At 44.3% G+C, this 16,467-nt stretch overlaps 1 protein-coding gene across 1 annotated transcript in view; it reads left to right on the top strand.

Annotated features, from left to right (window-relative positions):
• The first annotated feature begins 13,398 nt into the window (after positions 1–13,398).
• LOC137536847 (zinc finger protein 27-like) overlaps positions 13,399–16,467 on the top strand; it is a 39,701-nt gene continuing 36,632 nt past the window's right edge. The window contains exons 1-3 of the mRNA XM_068259034.1: positions 13,399–13,522; positions 14,628–14,747; positions 14,882–15,049. Of these exons, the coding sequence (XP_068115135.1) occupies positions 14,652–14,747; positions 14,882–15,049 (264 nt within the window). The 5' untranslated portion in view covers positions 13,399–13,522; positions 14,628–14,651. The remainder of the gene's footprint in view (positions 13,523–14,627; positions 14,748–14,881; positions 15,050–16,467) is intronic.

Here is a 16,467-nt window from a genome sequence, read left to right on the forward strand (position 1 = left end):
TACATGTGACACCTTACAGTCATGGCTTGCATTAGCCCCTTCTGTAGTCAGTAAACAAACTGCTAACCTTTGATCTCTGTGGGCATCACTGAGCCTAGGGCGGCCATGTCCTTGTCAGTAGTTCACAAATTGTCCCTCCATGAACTACACACCATACAATTTTTTTTTTTTTTTTTATTTTTTTTTTTAATTTCTTTTCAATTCAAGAATTGCAATTGATTTTTCTGATTGATTCTAACATTTGAAAACTCTGACCACACGTGTTCAATTTATTCCCCAATTTATGAATAAAAATGATTAAATGCTCTGAAAAAATTGTGTCACTACATTAAGAAATTGTCAAACTACCACACACTATACAATCTTGCAAAAAAATTGTTCTGAAATTTCCGCCACTGGCGATCAACAAAAATGAAAAAAAAAACAGGAATTCTGATTGGATGTTTCACGCAAATGAAAAAAAAAAAGCTTTTGATTTTTCTATACAAATGATCGTTTTCATCGAATTGCTGTAAAATCAAATCATTTTATTGTATCGTGTGTGGCCACCTTTAGGTGCTAACCACTGCATACCGGGAACAATAATGTTGCACAAGGAGATAAGTAAAGTCTGCACCAAATGCTCCAGGAGACAGTAAGGCTCTGTTCACATCTAAAATCGCAAAACGCTAGCGATTACTGCTAGCGTTTTGCGGGACTGATTTTTCCGCGATCAACGCAGAAAAATCACTGGACACTGCAGCGTTTTGGGAGCGATTGTGATAAGCGGTTCTATACATGGTAATTGCGATCGCTTGGGAATCGCCGGGAAAACGCAGCATGTAACGCGTTTGCGGTTGTCGCTAACCGCAAAATGCTGCGATCGCGGCAGTGAGAACACTGCCATAGGATTTAAGTGGCTAGCGGTTTTTAAAAAACGTTTGCGGTGAGCGGGAATCGTGCGATTCACGCTCAAGTGTGAACAAGCCCTAAAGGTACCCATACATCTGGCGACTTGGTGGCTGATCGTCCATCCGATTCCATAATTATTGAATCGCAGATGAAAATCAGTGCCACCAAGTGTGTGCCTGATCAACTATGCAACCAATTTCGGGACGAGCATGTTGATCAGAAATGCGGCAAGATGTCGGGCCGTCAAGGTCTCTTGGGTGCGCGACGGTAATAGCGAGCGATATTGGGACAAGTGACAAACATGATGAAAGCCCTGGCGCTGTTCTCCCAATGTATAAATGTACATGTATATGTGTGCATTTATACATTACCTCCCCTGTGCCGCGGTGCCCTTCCGTCTTCCGAATCAGCCAGTCTTCCATTAGCAGTATACACACCGCCATGTGCACGGGGAGGGGGGGGTACATTTATATACCTTAGGGTTGCGGTGAGGCAGTGGACTCTGCCTATTCCCAAGAGATTTCAGCATGATATTGATTGGGAATTGGCCTTGCGGTGTATGGGCAGCTGACAGATCTCTCTCCAATCAGATTCGATCAGAGAGAGGTTTGACTCTTGGTTGAATCTTCCCATCATCGCCTGATGTATGGCTGCCTTTAAGGCACATACACACGCCGTACTTTTGCAAACGACGGGTCCGTCAGACCCTCCCATGGGGTGGTCATTCTGCCGACATTTTGCACATGAGTACAAGCTGTCGGCAGACTGATAAGACTGTTTTTGACTGATCCGCCGAGCGTTCTGCCAACAGTTGCACGTCATTCTGCTGACATGTAACTGTCGGCAGAATGACCGCCCCGCGGGAGGGTCTGACGGACCCGTCGTTTGCAAAAGTACGGCATGTGTACACACCTTAATGCTTCTGTTTGCTCTCCAGTGATGTGCACTCATAGTGGACAAGCCTGTGCAAACAATGAGAAGGTAGACAATGCACCAATAGTTTCTTTTCAGGGCTTACCATAGCAAACCAGCATAACCAGGCATACCAGCAGGATTAGGCGAGATACTTACAGCTGTTTCACAGATGAGCTCGCTTCCTCAGACACCAAAAAGTGTATCTTTCTAGGACATATACATTTTGAATACACTTTTTTGGTCTCTGAGGAAGTAGGTTCACCCGGTAAACGGTTGTTAAGCTGGTATCTAATCCTGTTGGTAGGCCTTGATATACTGGTTTGCTATCGTAGGAGCAGTATGTATGCAAAATGGACAGAGAGCGCTTCCGCTTAGCAGATGCCCTTACCATGGCCATTTTGCATCCACTCAAGTGGGAACTGAGCCTTAAATCAAAATAACACTGTATTGTGCTAAAGTAATATCTATAGGTATGCTAGGTACACACCATACAATTTTCTGGCAGATGAACCTTTTTCAGATTGATTATTTCCAACATGTCCGATCTGAATTTCGATCAATTTTCCGATCAATTATTTTGATCCTTTTTTTTTTATCAATTGTTATAGAAGGGAACGAATATTGATCGGAAGAACAATCGGAAAATCGAATGAAATTCAGATCGGACATGGTGGAAATAAGCAATCTGGCAGGTAAAGCTACTGTAAAGCTATTGTATGGTGTGTACCTAGCATTAAGGTAGCCATACACTGGTTGATTTGCCATTAGATCGACCAACTGACAGATCCCTATCTGATCGAATCTGATCAGAGAGGGATCGTATGGCTGCCTTTACTGCAAACAGATTGTGAATCGGATTCAGGCTGAAACCGATCACAATCTGTGGAGCCGCCGCTGCCGCCTGTCCCCCCCCCCCCCCCCGTATACAGTACCTGAAGCTGGCTCCGGGTCCTCTTCTCCGCGCTGCACCGCATCCCGCAACGCATCCCAGCGTAAACTGTGTCACTACGTGACCAGGAAGTTCAAATAGAGCGCCCTCTATATGAACTTCCTGGTCACTGGAGTGACACAGGAAGTTAATGTACGCTGGAAGCAGGAACAGAGCGGTGCAGCGCGGAGAAGATGCCCGGGAGCCAGCGTCAGGTAATGTATACCTGATCGGATCGGCCGCCACTAACGACGCGCTCTCTACCCGCGGGCGATCGAAGGTAATTTCCCGCACGGCGCGATCGACGGACCGATCCGATTTCGGGAGGAAATCGGATCGGCGGGTGCGTTTAGCGCGAATGATTGGCATCAGATTCGATCCCAGTGATCCCAGTGATCGAATCTGCTGTCGAAACGGGCACAAATCGGGCCAGTGTATGGCCAGCTTTACAATCATTTTTTTTGTAATTGTTCAAGTGTGAAAACATTTTTTTTAAACTGGTTATTTCAATAGAGAAAGAGGCTTATCTTTGCTGTGCTGCTGATAAGATGTAATCACAGTCACTGCACTGAGGAAGGAGGTCAGGCAGGGTCACCCTGATAACATCTATCCAGGAATGGTCCTGCTGTTGTAGTTGGAAAACCTCACCAATTGCTCATTCCTCCTGCAGAGACTGTTATTCTATCTTATCAGCAGCACAATTAAGATAACAGCCTCCTCCTCTATTGCCACAAGGGCCAAAAGGAACTAGTGTAAAATGTGCAGTGTACAATGTTTTTACAGTTGGACAATTAAATCTAAAGCCCAGTACACACCATGCAATTTCCTGTCAGATGGATGGGTCGAATAGATAATTTCCGACAGTTCTGATCTGATTTCCAATCTTTTTTCTGATCGATTTGCATAGAAGAGATCAAAAAAATCGATCAGTAAAATGTTTGGAAATCGAATCTGTCGGAAATTATTGATCATCTGATGGGAAATTGCATGGGGTGTACTAGACAAGACAAATAACATTTATATTGCGCTTTTCTCCTGGCGGACTCAAAGTGCCAGAGCTGCAGCCACTAGGACGCGCTCTATAGGCAGTAGCAGTGTTAGGGAGACTTGCCTAAGGTCTCCTACTGAATAGGTGCTGGCTTACTGAACAGGCAGAGCTGAGATTTGAACCCAGGTCTCCCGTCCCGTGTCAGAGGCAGAGCCCTTAACCATTACACCATCCAGTACTAGGCTTTAAGGCTAGTACACACTAGCAATTTTGATTGGCCAATGATTGGTCAATTTTACCACCTCCATGTAGTAAAGGGGCCAAACAGATTTTCTATTCTATGCAGATTATATAGGTAAATGGTCATACTACATGTAGGTGGTAAAATTGACCAATTATTGGCCTATCAAAATTGCTAGTGTGTACTAGGCTTAAGACATTACCTTAATAAAGACAATTACAGAATTTTTTTTTAAGCTATGTACTCGCCACCCGATGCGTCCAGCAACATCCCCTTGATGATCGTTGTCAAGCGACGCTTTTTCCTGCTTGTGAGTATGCACGAAATCACGTGACGCTACACGTCGGGAGAACGAGACTTCAAGCGATCGCAGCACTTTGCACGGGAGTCGTCGCGGATCTTAGTAATTTGATCCACTGTGACAGTCATTATTTCGGTGCGATGCTAAGCGACATTCACGTGCTCGAGCGCCTGTACTCACATGGCGATATCGTAGGAATGACTGCTCGGCGCTCAAGAAAAAAAAATAAAAAATCGCCGGTCATGGGGAAAATCGTAGGGAAAATGGCCATGTGGGTACACAGCTTCAGAGTTTAATACATGCATGGTGCATGGTCCAGTCTATAGCTCATATCAGGAGCAGACAGTTCCCCTGTTGCCTAATACATCCCATCCTTTTTCTGGCGCCATTGTAATGGGAAGTGAATGGGAGGTGTTAATGAAGCGGCTGATTTGCTGTATATTCTCTGCACTGCTTGAGGGGGAAGGGGGGGAAGCTCTTGTATTGTGTACAGGAAATACATGAATATTATGTGTTGCTTTTTGTTAATAAAATATTATGCACTGCAGATTATGGAGTTGCTGTTCTTTGTGTGGTTTAGGGTGCTGATAACCAATTTCCGCAAAAAAACCCTAAAAACAAAAAACAACTCTTGTTGTTATAAATGTATCATGTTCAGGTCTGTGGCTTAAAAGTAGACATACACTACTCGATTTGGTGACCGATTAACCATCTAATTCAATAATTAGAATCAAATGAAAATCGGTCCCGCCAAGAACATGCCTGATCCATGATGCGACGTCACTCGCGCAAGCTCAGCAGCCCGAGTGCAGTTGAGTGCAATGAGTGAGTGCAGTTGAATGAATTAGCATTGTTATAATTATTATATGTTGTCCATATTATATCATTATATAGGTCTGATACGGCTTTTTGTGTGTCTGATTTTTACAGTCATGTACTCTGTTTATTATTGCCTGATGAAGCAGGGTTATGTCTGAAACGCGTTGCAACTTGTTTGGAGTAGATCAATACATTTCTGTGATATTGAAACTTAAGGTTTTGTGTGTTTTTAAAGGACTACCATAGGGGGGTAGGGGAAAAAAAGAGTTGAACTTACTCGGGGCTTCTAATGTTCCCCCGCAGACGGCCTGTGCCCGCGTAGCCTCTCACTGATGCTCCGGTCCCCGCCTCCAGTTCACTTCTGGAATTTCCGACTTTAAAGTTGGAAAACCACTGCAGCTGCGTGGCCGTCTCCTTGCTTCTGCTGATGTCACCAGGAGCATACTGCACAGGCGCAGACCGTACTGGGCCTGCGCAATACACTCCTGGTGACATCTGCTGGAGTGAGGGCGTGGCCGCGCAGGTGCAGTGGTTTTTCGACTTCACAGTCGGAAATTCCAGAAGTGAACCGGAGTCGGGGCCGAAGCATCGGTGAGTGACTGCGCAGGCACAGGATGTCTGTGGGGGGACCATTAGAAGCCCCGGGTAAGTTCAACTCATTTTTCCCCCTACAGTAGTCCTTTAAAGGAGGTAAGTCCACCACTGCCTTCTAAGCAATTTTTAACTATTTAGCTACTTTTATTCTTTTGGTGCCTCTGCATCTACAGTGGTTGCCTATTGGTAACCCTGGTTTGTGAGTATTCATTACTTACTTTTCATCACCCACCCTTATACCAGTACTTATTACACTATTGTGGGCTCTCGTTGTGTTGTCCCCCACCCCCGTTTGGAATTCATCTTTAATGTGTATCACTCTCTTGCTTTGCAGCACTGGGAACATTGTCTGTGTGGGAGTTTGTATAATTATGCAGTTGCTCCAGTTTTCTTTGGATATAAAGAAGCAGGTTAAAGGACAACTGAAGTGAGAAGAATATGGAGGCTGCCATATTTTTTTCCTCTTAAACAATGCCAATTGCCTGGCAGTCCTACTCATCTATTTGGCTGCAGTAGTGTGTGAATAACGCCAGAAACAAGCATGAAGGTAATCTTGTCAGATCTGACAATAATGTCAGAAACACCTGATCTGCTGCATGCTTGTTCAGGGTCTATGGCTAAGCATGTCAAAGTCAGAGTTTCAGCAGGACAGCCAGGCAACTGGTATTGCTTAAGGCTAGTTACACACCAAGATGTTGCGTTTAGGGGACGTTATAGGGCACATAATGTGCCCCTAACGCAACGCCTGGTGCTCTCTGGTGTGGACGTTGGAGTGAGCCGCGTTGTGCAGCTCACTCTGGCGTCCGTGATGCGTACTCTTGGACGCATGCGGCATCACATGGTCCCGCCGGTCCAATCGCCGCACAGAGCGTCCGCTCCAGGAAGTAAACACTGCACGTCACTGAGTGCAGTGAATATTAATTAGCCATGTGCCCGGCCGCTCTCTCCTCCTCCCCAACATGACTGAGCATGTGCAAGCAGTCTAACGCAGCGTAGCCGCCTAGAACGCACAGCATGCAGCACTTTGCTGCGTTACAATGTAACGCAACGTGGGCAGTGTGAACAGCCCACTTGTGTTACATTGCTGTGCGTTGGGGGAGCGTTACAGGCTGCACTAACGTGCGCCTGTAACGTCCCTGTGTGCAAGAAGCCTAAAAGTAAATAAATATGGCAGTCTCCATATCCCATATCTTCAGTTTCTTTTAAATTACTTCACTAAACTGGACTGTAGTAGTGATGTTATACCACGAACAGCCCTGAGGGCCAGGGGCTGATGAGAATGAGTGTCATACTGGGGGGTAGATATCACCAGTCTAGGGAGACTTATGCCTGGTACACACCATGCAATTTCCCGTCTGATCGGCATGTTGAATCAATAATTTCTGATGGCTTTCCAATTGTTTTTCTGATCAATTTTTCAATCATTTCTGTACAAAATCGATCGGAAACGTGATTGAAGCTGTCAGAACTGACCTGTTTATCTGAAGGGGAAAATGCATGGTGTATACCAGGCATTAGAACCACGGTTGTGTTAATTACTGCCCTTCATTTCCTATTTAAAGGATACTAGAACCAAATCAAGTAGGAGAAACAAAGGGGGGTAGAGGGGGAGCAGGCATGTATGGGAGCCATCCTGATGCCCACCGCTCCTCCGTTCTCCTCTGTCCCCCTCCTTTTGTATCCAAATGCCCTCCTGGCAGCCTAGTGCACAGGTGTGGCCCATCTGTGCGTTTCCTCGGCTGGGAGCGCTCTGCACATGACGTCACGACTACATTAGAATGCTCCCAGCCACAATCGTGCACTGTAGTACACGCACAGCCAGCCTGCACACTGATGCCTGACTCCGGTGACCCGGAAGAGGCTGCCAGGGGGCATTTCGATACGAAAGGAGGGGGGGGGGGAGCAGTGGCCATCAGGACAACTCCCCTTGCATGCCTGCTGTCCCCGTTTTTCCTACTTGATTCGGCTCTGGTATCCTTTAATGACCCCCCTCCCCCAATATGGTCCGTAACCAAAATAACAGTTTGGTTAAAAACACAGGGTAGGTGGTCCTTGGCATGTGTAACTCATAGCTAGGATGACATCTGGACACAAGCATCATACAGACATGTTGCTCGGCAACCGTTGCTGTTGAGAGGGGAGGAGGGATGAAGGAGCAGCTTTGGTGCTCTGAGCTGTTGCCAACATTCTGGGATCCTAGCAACACCTCTGCCAATCGTTTATAGGTTAGTGCTTGTACTGGGCAAAGCACATACAGTACTTCTAATGTTGAAAAAAATAATTTGCACCTATAGCCATTTTTATAATTTGGTGATTGCTGTGTGTTAACAGAATATTTTACGAATGTGGATCAGGTGAATTGGGCGAAGGGAATGGCAAGCGTCTAATAGAGGCCTGTGCTAATTATCGGTAAGCAGATGCCCAAGCGGTGAGCTGGGCACCCAATGCGGTAGTGGAAGCTGATCGGCTACTACTTTTGAAACTGTTAGAGGAGCTGATCATCTACAAACAGCAGTAGTTTGGGGCGCCAGGTGCACTGTTAGGCACTAGAAGAGTGGGTTAGTGCTAGGCATTAAGTGCGTTAGTATTAGGTTCTATCTCCACTGGGAGCCGCAGCCATATATGATTCGGCCATGGCTCCCATACTGCTGCCAAGCTGCAGCCTAAAGCACTCATTCGTGCCATGCATGACTATAGGGATTCAGGTGTGTGCTGCAGAAATCTACAGCACACTGTCCAGATTCGCACTGCAGTGCAATGTGGACAGCAAGCAATTTCAGAGTCTGAGATAGGCAGCGTTTTCCCGGCCCACTACGGTAACATGCGGTGAAATGCTGCAGATACGGCCCAGATGTGCACATAGTGAAAATGGGTCAGTCCTCAGGCGAAGGGGAGGGTTTGTGTAAAAATGACTACCAGGTAAGAGTACAGTAAAATAGTGGCAATTTAAATCACGTGTGTGTACGCGTGCGTACGTGTGTTTTGTCTTTATATCACTCCATTGATCTTGTCTAACTTTACTTTTCCAAACTTTCATAAACTATTCATAAAATATACCCCTCCACTCCTCCAATGACCTGTCAATTACTTCCTCACTGATAACTTCTTTCCCCAACTGGCTCCAAGACTGCCCTACAGCTTCTCCCACTCTCTAATATTTCCCACCTTATGCCACTGGCTGGCTACAATTGTCATCTGAAACGGCTGATAATGACCGTTTCAGCCGACAATCAAGTGTGTACAGAGGCTACCTGAACAACCCTGCTTGGGCACCAGGGGTCGTTTAAGGGTACATGAGGTCACATGTGACATGGGTCTTGATTCACTAATCTGAATTGCTAAGGCAGCGTAATATAAATTGAGCAGCGCGAGTTAAAAATCCTAGGCGCTCGCTACCCGAGTAGCGTGCTGCTAACTTACGCCCGCTCCTTTAATCCCGTCCTGAGCCCCATCGGGTCCAGTGTCTTTGGAGGACTTGATCCCTGCACTTTGATTGGCCCAATATGCCACGTGATCGGTTACTACCACTACCTGCTACACAATCATCCTTTTCTTGCTATGAACTGGTGCTGCTGACCTTGGCCTATCTGTATACCCAAATTGCTACTCAATACCTGCTGGAGTGACTACCCATCTAACAGCCCTGACCCTTACAGTGTAAACTCCATTTCATCTTTGGCAGTTGGACTTTGCACAACAGCAGAAGCTGTTTTTTTTCTTCAATCTGAAGCCTCCTTAATCCCAGGTAAGTGATATGAGCCATATTTATACAGACAATGTATGTACTGTTTTCCACAAAAATAAGCAGGCATGTCCCCCCAAACAACAATTAGGCGGTGTGTCTTGCAAATAACATACATGTTTAGTGTAACAACAAAAACATACTTAGCAGCAAGTACCCACAAGAACATAATTAGGCAAAATGTACCCCCAAACCATATAATTAGGCAGCGTTCCCCAACAACATAATTCATCAGTTCAAAACTCTCAAATACAAATGCAGTGTAAGAATAAAAATGTACTTGGCAGTAAGTACCTCCAACAACACAATTAGGCAAAATGTACCACCCCTCTCCCCCCCCCCCCCAAAAAAAAAAAACATATACTGTAAGTAGGCAGAGTTCCCCAACAACATAATTAAGCAGTGCATACCTTTTAAATAACTAAAGGCAGGATATTTCCTATAATAACACAATTTGACAGCATATACAGTGTACCTCCCCAAATTATATAATTAGGAAGAGTGCAACCCCAAATTATATAATTTGACAACAGCCCTACAAACTACAAAATTAGTATAGTAAGGGTGTGTCCCCATTATAATGCAGTTAGGATAATTGATGATCAATGGTGCCAAAAGCAAAGAAGAATGATCACACTCACTTCCCAGAGAAGGAAAGTTGCTGATATGAGAGATAACAATCAGAGGAGATGCTAGCACTGCCTTTTCCTTCATCTCATCAATTCTGCTAATGATATTCTTTCAACTTCTTTAGTCTCTTCTCATTCTGGCATAAAAGACTTCTCTGCAATTGACCCCTCCTTTCCACAAGCTGTTTGGCACTGGGGAAAGAGTCGCACTTGGCCAGCAGCCAACAGACAGCAGCTGACTATCGGCAACAGTCAAGGATAAGCCCCACTGCCTGTATTTTTCTTTTACGCAACACGAAAATGCACATCTAAAACGTGCATTTTCCTGTGCACTTTGTGTTGCAGGAAAACGCATGTGATTCTTGCAAGTGTGAGCCCTGCCTTAGGACTGGAACCCACTAGCAGTGCGTTACTAAGCCATTTCTATGCACTTGTGATTTGAAAGCTCTTGCTAATGTAATGCTATGGGTGTGATCCCACTTGAGGGATGTGATTTTATAAAAATCACTCTTAACATTGCATTAGAAAGAGCTTTTCAAATCACTAGCGCTTAAAAAGGTTGCTAGTGGGTTTGAGCTCTTAAAGGATACCCGAAGTGACATGATGACATAGACATGTGTATGTACAGTGCCTAGCACACAAATAACTGCTGTGCTTTTTTTTTCTCTGCCTGAAAGAGTTAAATATCAGGTATGTAAGTGACTGACTCAGTCCTGACTCAGACAGGAAGTGACTACAGTGTGACCCTCACTGATGAGAGATTCCAACTATAAAACACTCTAGCAGAAAATGGCTTCTGAGAGCAAGAAAGAGGTAAAAAGAGGAATTTCTTATTAGTGAGGGTCACACTGTAGTCACTTCCTGTATGAGTCAGGACTGAGTCAACCACTTACATACCTGATATTTAACTCTTTCTGGCAGAGAAAGAAAAAAAGGAACACAGCATAGTTATGTGTGCTAGGCACTGTACATACACATGCCTATCTCATCATGTCACATGTCACTTTGGGTATCCTTTAAACCATCTTTACACGAATCCTAAAAACCTGATTTTTCAGGCAGGCATGTAATATCACAGAGGAAATACTAATCTGTCACTGACTGCCACACTTTCACCTTACACGGTGTCCATTTTCCTAATGTTGCTAAACTTTTACTCTCTCCATGGGCCTTATGCAGTTAACTTTTACTCCTGACCTTTCTCCTAGGAGATCATTTTCATCTCCTATTTAAAATATCTTTTCAGCACTTTGCAATTGAAAAAAATATCAAAGTGGGTAAGAAAAAGTATTATTAAAATAACTTTGATTATTTTCTTGTTTGCTGGTGGTCTATATGGCATTTTATTGATACATTTCAAAATATCACCTAGGAGAAAACTCAGGAGAAGAAGTGAATTGCATATGGGCCCATGTGTAGTACTGTTGCATATGGTGCATGCATATCTTCTACTGAGGTGGGTAAAAAGGGCATTTGGGCACCGCCATAGACTGTAATGTAAATTACGTCTATAGCAGCACTCAGAGGGTAATTTGCAAAAATCGATTAACCCTTCACACTCTCGCATGCAAATGTTCAAACAAATGCATTCACAGATTCACTCATCCAGGCGCCAATGTTATCCCTACAGCTAAGTTAAAGCGGACCCAAACCAAACATTTTTTTTAATTCAAAATATTTAGTTGCACCACTCTGACACATACAAAAATAAATAAACACTCCTTCAAGCCTATGAGCATTTCAGTGCATGCTTTTCACCCTTCTCTCTTCATAACTAGGATTATACAGGTGGCAGCCATTACCAATTCCTCCTTTGCCGTACACCTCCTACTCCACCAGTTTGCCGGATTCTGTCCCGGCAATATGAAAGGAAGGGAGGGGTTCCTCCAATAAATGTAAAATATTTTATATTTGTCATCATGCAGCTGAAAAAAGGCTGCTATTTATTATTATAAGTTAGAAAATAGATTTTCTTTCTGAAATCTTGTATTTTTAATTTGAGTCCACTTTAAAAGCCGGGGTCTTAGTTCACAGAAGAATGCATTCTTATGCTTAGTCACCTACACTGCGCAGAAGTACCCAGGTAAACATAGGTGTCCTAACTCTGGCTCAGAGGTTAATTTGGGTGCCAGCAAAAGACAGAGCCCAAATTACAAAAAGACCATGGCGGCCTGGAGCGGGAATAGTGATAAACGCTGCTGGGAAATTTGAAATAGCAGGGTGAGGAGTTTTTCGGCTTCACCCTGTAGTCAAATTCTGTGTGGTCTACTTTTTGCATGTAGGCATCTTCTACCTCTGTGCACAGTTCTACTACTGACCTGTGCAGTCATGTATTGTCTTTATCCCATCATTTTTTATACTATGTACTGTATTGTCTTTATCCCATCATTGTTTATACTATGTACTGTGCCATAGCAGATGTAGGCATTATCCAGGGGAGCAGCCAGGATCATAGCTGGCCTTTACCCCGAGTGAGTCTAAGGGCTTGTTCACACCTAGGGCATTTTTTATTTATTTATTTTTTTTTATTTTTTTTTAGTGCTGACGATAAATGCCCCGAAATCTGTTCAGCAAAGCGCTGCATGTACCATTTGCTACAATGGAAGGGATAGGAAAAGCGCAAAACACTCAATTGGTTTAACCGGCGATTGCATTCGTGCTTTTATGAATAAATACATTGTATTAATTCCTGGATGAAAAAAGTTCACTTCCTGACTGATGCCAGGAAGTGAAAAATGGAATTGCTCTGCAAAAACGCTTACAAAAGCGCTTTGTGCAAAATCGTAACCTGCAGTGGAGCGCCGTGAGAGGCAAAAAAAATGAAAATCGCTGGTGTCATCGATTTCGAGTTTAGATGTGAACAAAGCCTAAGGGAAACCTAACTTCTCAAAGCACAAGTGTATTTCTAATAGATCAATGAACAATTATTTTCTGCAATGTTCAATTCTGTAAACTGGTAGGACCTGGACAGCTCTCGATTTGGCACAGGAAAAGCGCTTTGAGTCCTATGGGAGAAAAGTGCTATAGAAATGTTATTGTAAAAGTAATAACAAAAAAAACAACAAACTTCTCGACAGCTTGTGTTGGTTATAAGACGACTTGCATCTGTTTCCCGTCAACAGTCAGCTGGCAAAATAAAGAGCCACGGAATAAATATGTTGGCGCTTTATAAATAAATAATAACAATAAAGAAATCTCTGCTGTGATAATGACAAAAAGTATGTTTCCGCAACTTGACAACGGGCAAATGGGTGAAGGCTGCAGTTCCCTTTCTCTCCACTAGGTGGTGAGCTCGATAACGTCAAGTGAAAGAAACAGGAAGTTCTGAGCGAGAAGAGGGGGGAGGAGAGGGGGAAGGCGTAAGAGGTTGAATGTTTTGTGCATCAGTCAATAATACTGTAATCAGAAGCCACATGGTGTTTTGGAACGAAGGGGACAGTAGATAAGAAATTCGATTTAATCGGGCGACCTTAGGTAAGTATCAGGGGACTTGTGGGGAACCCTGTATTCCACCCTGCCTTTGCCATTATTGCCATGAGGGTGAGGGGCGTGGGGGTGAGGAATTAGGGGATGCTCAGAGCACAGTAGGCACATAATGAGCCCTATACTGCACACACTGTAGCCTGTATCCCCCATAATGATCCATGCACAGGATATACAGTGCAGCCTCCTTTAAAGGGTAACTAAACCATACGAAATAAAAGGAATTTCACTTACTTTGGGCTTCTACCAGCCCCCCTGAAGCCATCCTGTGCCCACGCCGGTCCTTAACGATACTCTGCTCACCCGCCGCTGCTTAGTTTTGATTCTGTCGACTGATCAGTCAGCGGTCCACTGCGCCTGTACGGCCCTGGTCGCGCGCATCTCCGTACGCATTAACAGTGGCGAGAGCGCCCTGCGCAGTAAGAGAAAACCTCGTACTGTGCCTACGCAGGATGCTCTTTCCAACGTGGACACATACAAGGATGCGTGTGGCCAGGGTCGTCCAGGTGCAGTGAACCGCTGACTGATCAGTCGGCAGAATCAAAACTAAGTGGCGGCGGGGGAACGGAGGATCGTTGAGGGCGGGTGCAGGGGGCTGGTAGAAGCCCCAGGTAAGTGAAACTCCTTTTGGTACTTATTCGTTAGCCGGGCGCATCCGGCAGGTGGCGACAAAACTCCACCAGAGTTACATCTTTCCCTACTATCCATGTCGGCCTGGAGGGGGAATAGTAATTAGCGCCACCTGCCGGATGTGCCCCGCTAACGGATAAGTACCCTCCTTTTATTTACTATGGTTTTGGTTCCCTTTAAATAGCTCACACAATAGCCAACATCCTATTAAGTTTTCTCCAAGGAGATATTTTCAAACCTTACCAATAATATACATTTACAGCTCCCAGCATGAAAGCAAATACTCAAAAAAACAGTTTGATATTACTAAAATATCATGTGCAGAAGCTGCAGTCCTCCACCTTACACCCTCAAAATGCAACTTTATATCACACAAGCACATATGCTACCCCTGACATTATTTATGCTCACAGTTGGAGTAACGGGTATTACATATTCTGTATAATTATTTACTATCCCTCTACAGAGAAGAGCTTCCTGTACAGATCACATGATCACGTCAGTGAGGATGGAGGCGGCTCGAGGTCACATGACTGAGACGATGGTGAACTTCACTCTGGAGATCATCTACTTGCTGACTGGAGAGGTGAGGAGGATTCTGGGAGGGTCACATGGCATAATTTTGATGGCTAATAATAAAACTCAGAAGAGAAGCGGTGACGGTGAGGAGGATTCAGGGACTGTACATGGTGATTAATGTTGTTGTATGCTACCACACAGGATTTTGAAATAGTGAAGAGGATGTCTGATAAGGTATTAACCAACGGCAGCCAATTCCACTGCTTGTCCTCCACCACACTGCCTCCACCTCATTCTCCGACCCGTGAGAAGAACAAGGAGAAGATTCTAGAAGTCATCCATGAGATGATTGAGCTGCTGACTGGACTGGTGAGTTGTGCTGGAAATTATATCACTTTATGCAGTAACAGCAAGGGGGTCATTCTAATTGTGACTGTATCAGTCCGTGTGTCAGGTTCCTATAAGGTGTCTATTTCTCCATGCAATAGTGGCAGTATTTAGGACACAAGGTGGGATGATTGTCCTCATAGCCTTGGTACCAGACATATGGACAAGGACTGGGGGGGGGGGGGGAGAGTAGGCTTTGCCGGTCCTCTCTTCCAGATCCCCCCTATATCATGGACCATGCAGGGACCGCACAGGTGGCAAGGGGTTAGGACCAAAAATCACAATCAACATTGCAAATGTGCTGCAGAGCCAATCGTGGTTTTCACCATGGACCGAAACATGTTTTTAGCTGAGATTTGTGGAGAGTGTTGAAAGACCCATCGCCCGGCTAATCTCACAGAAAATGCAGCCTGCAGGGCACTATTATTGGCTAAAAAATGAAGCGCAGCGGTGAAAAAGGGGCACTGCGATTAACATGTTAATAATGATGTCCTTGCGATCAGTGAATCCCAGCGATCAGAAAACATGATTGCAAATGCAGAGGATAAAAAAGGGCCCTTAAAGTGGCTTATTTTTATTAGGGCAAATAATAGATATATTTGCCAGGGATCCTTACAGCACTATTGCAGCTGTACAGAGATCCCCGGCAAAAGCGTTGCCACTTTGCCCCAGGGTTGCTTATAGTGACCCACAGGCAACCCTGACAGGAAATGCAGTGCTGTTTCTGGGGATATATGTGAATTTGGGTGGTTACATTTATCTGTCATTTATCCACATTTAAGAAAATAAAATTCCAATCATAACTTAAAAAAAATTATCCTGTGGTTTTCACTATTCTCCTTAAAGGACCACTATTACAAAAAATGTAAAATGTTAAATACATATTTATAATAAGTACATTTGTACTGGAGTAAAATGCACCATAAATAACTTTTCTACTATGTTGCTGTCACTTCCAGTAGGCAGTAAAGAATCTGACAGATTTTGGAGTAGTCCACCACTCCATTGGGGATTTTTAGCATTTCCTTTATTCTTAAAGCAGTAGAATTAGCCATACTATGCCAGGGGAAAAACACATATATAAGTAGATAAATATTTGATCTACTTACATAGCACTTGTATTGTACTGTCCACGTTTTTATTTCAGTGAATTTTATTTAGTGAATGAAGAGAATTCTGTTCCTGGTGGGAACCATGTATTTTGCCCACAGTTTGAGGCTAAATCCTGATGTCATTTCCGCCCTTACATTTTTTTCTTTTCTCCTCTAATCGCTGAGTCACCTCAGCCTTGCTTGTAAACACAAGTGAGCAGGGGATCATGTTTCAGATAGGCAGCTAGGCAGGGAAATAAATGGAAGAGAAGGGATATATTATAGATAAAAAGAACCCCCAGCATGCAA

The sequence above is a fragment of the Hyperolius riggenbachi genome, chromosome 10, assembly GCF_040937935.1.
Source record: "Hyperolius riggenbachi isolate aHypRig1 chromosome 10, aHypRig1.pri, whole genome shotgun sequence".
Taxonomy (NCBI): Eukaryota; Metazoa; Chordata; class Amphibia; order Anura; family Hyperoliidae; genus Hyperolius; species Hyperolius riggenbachi.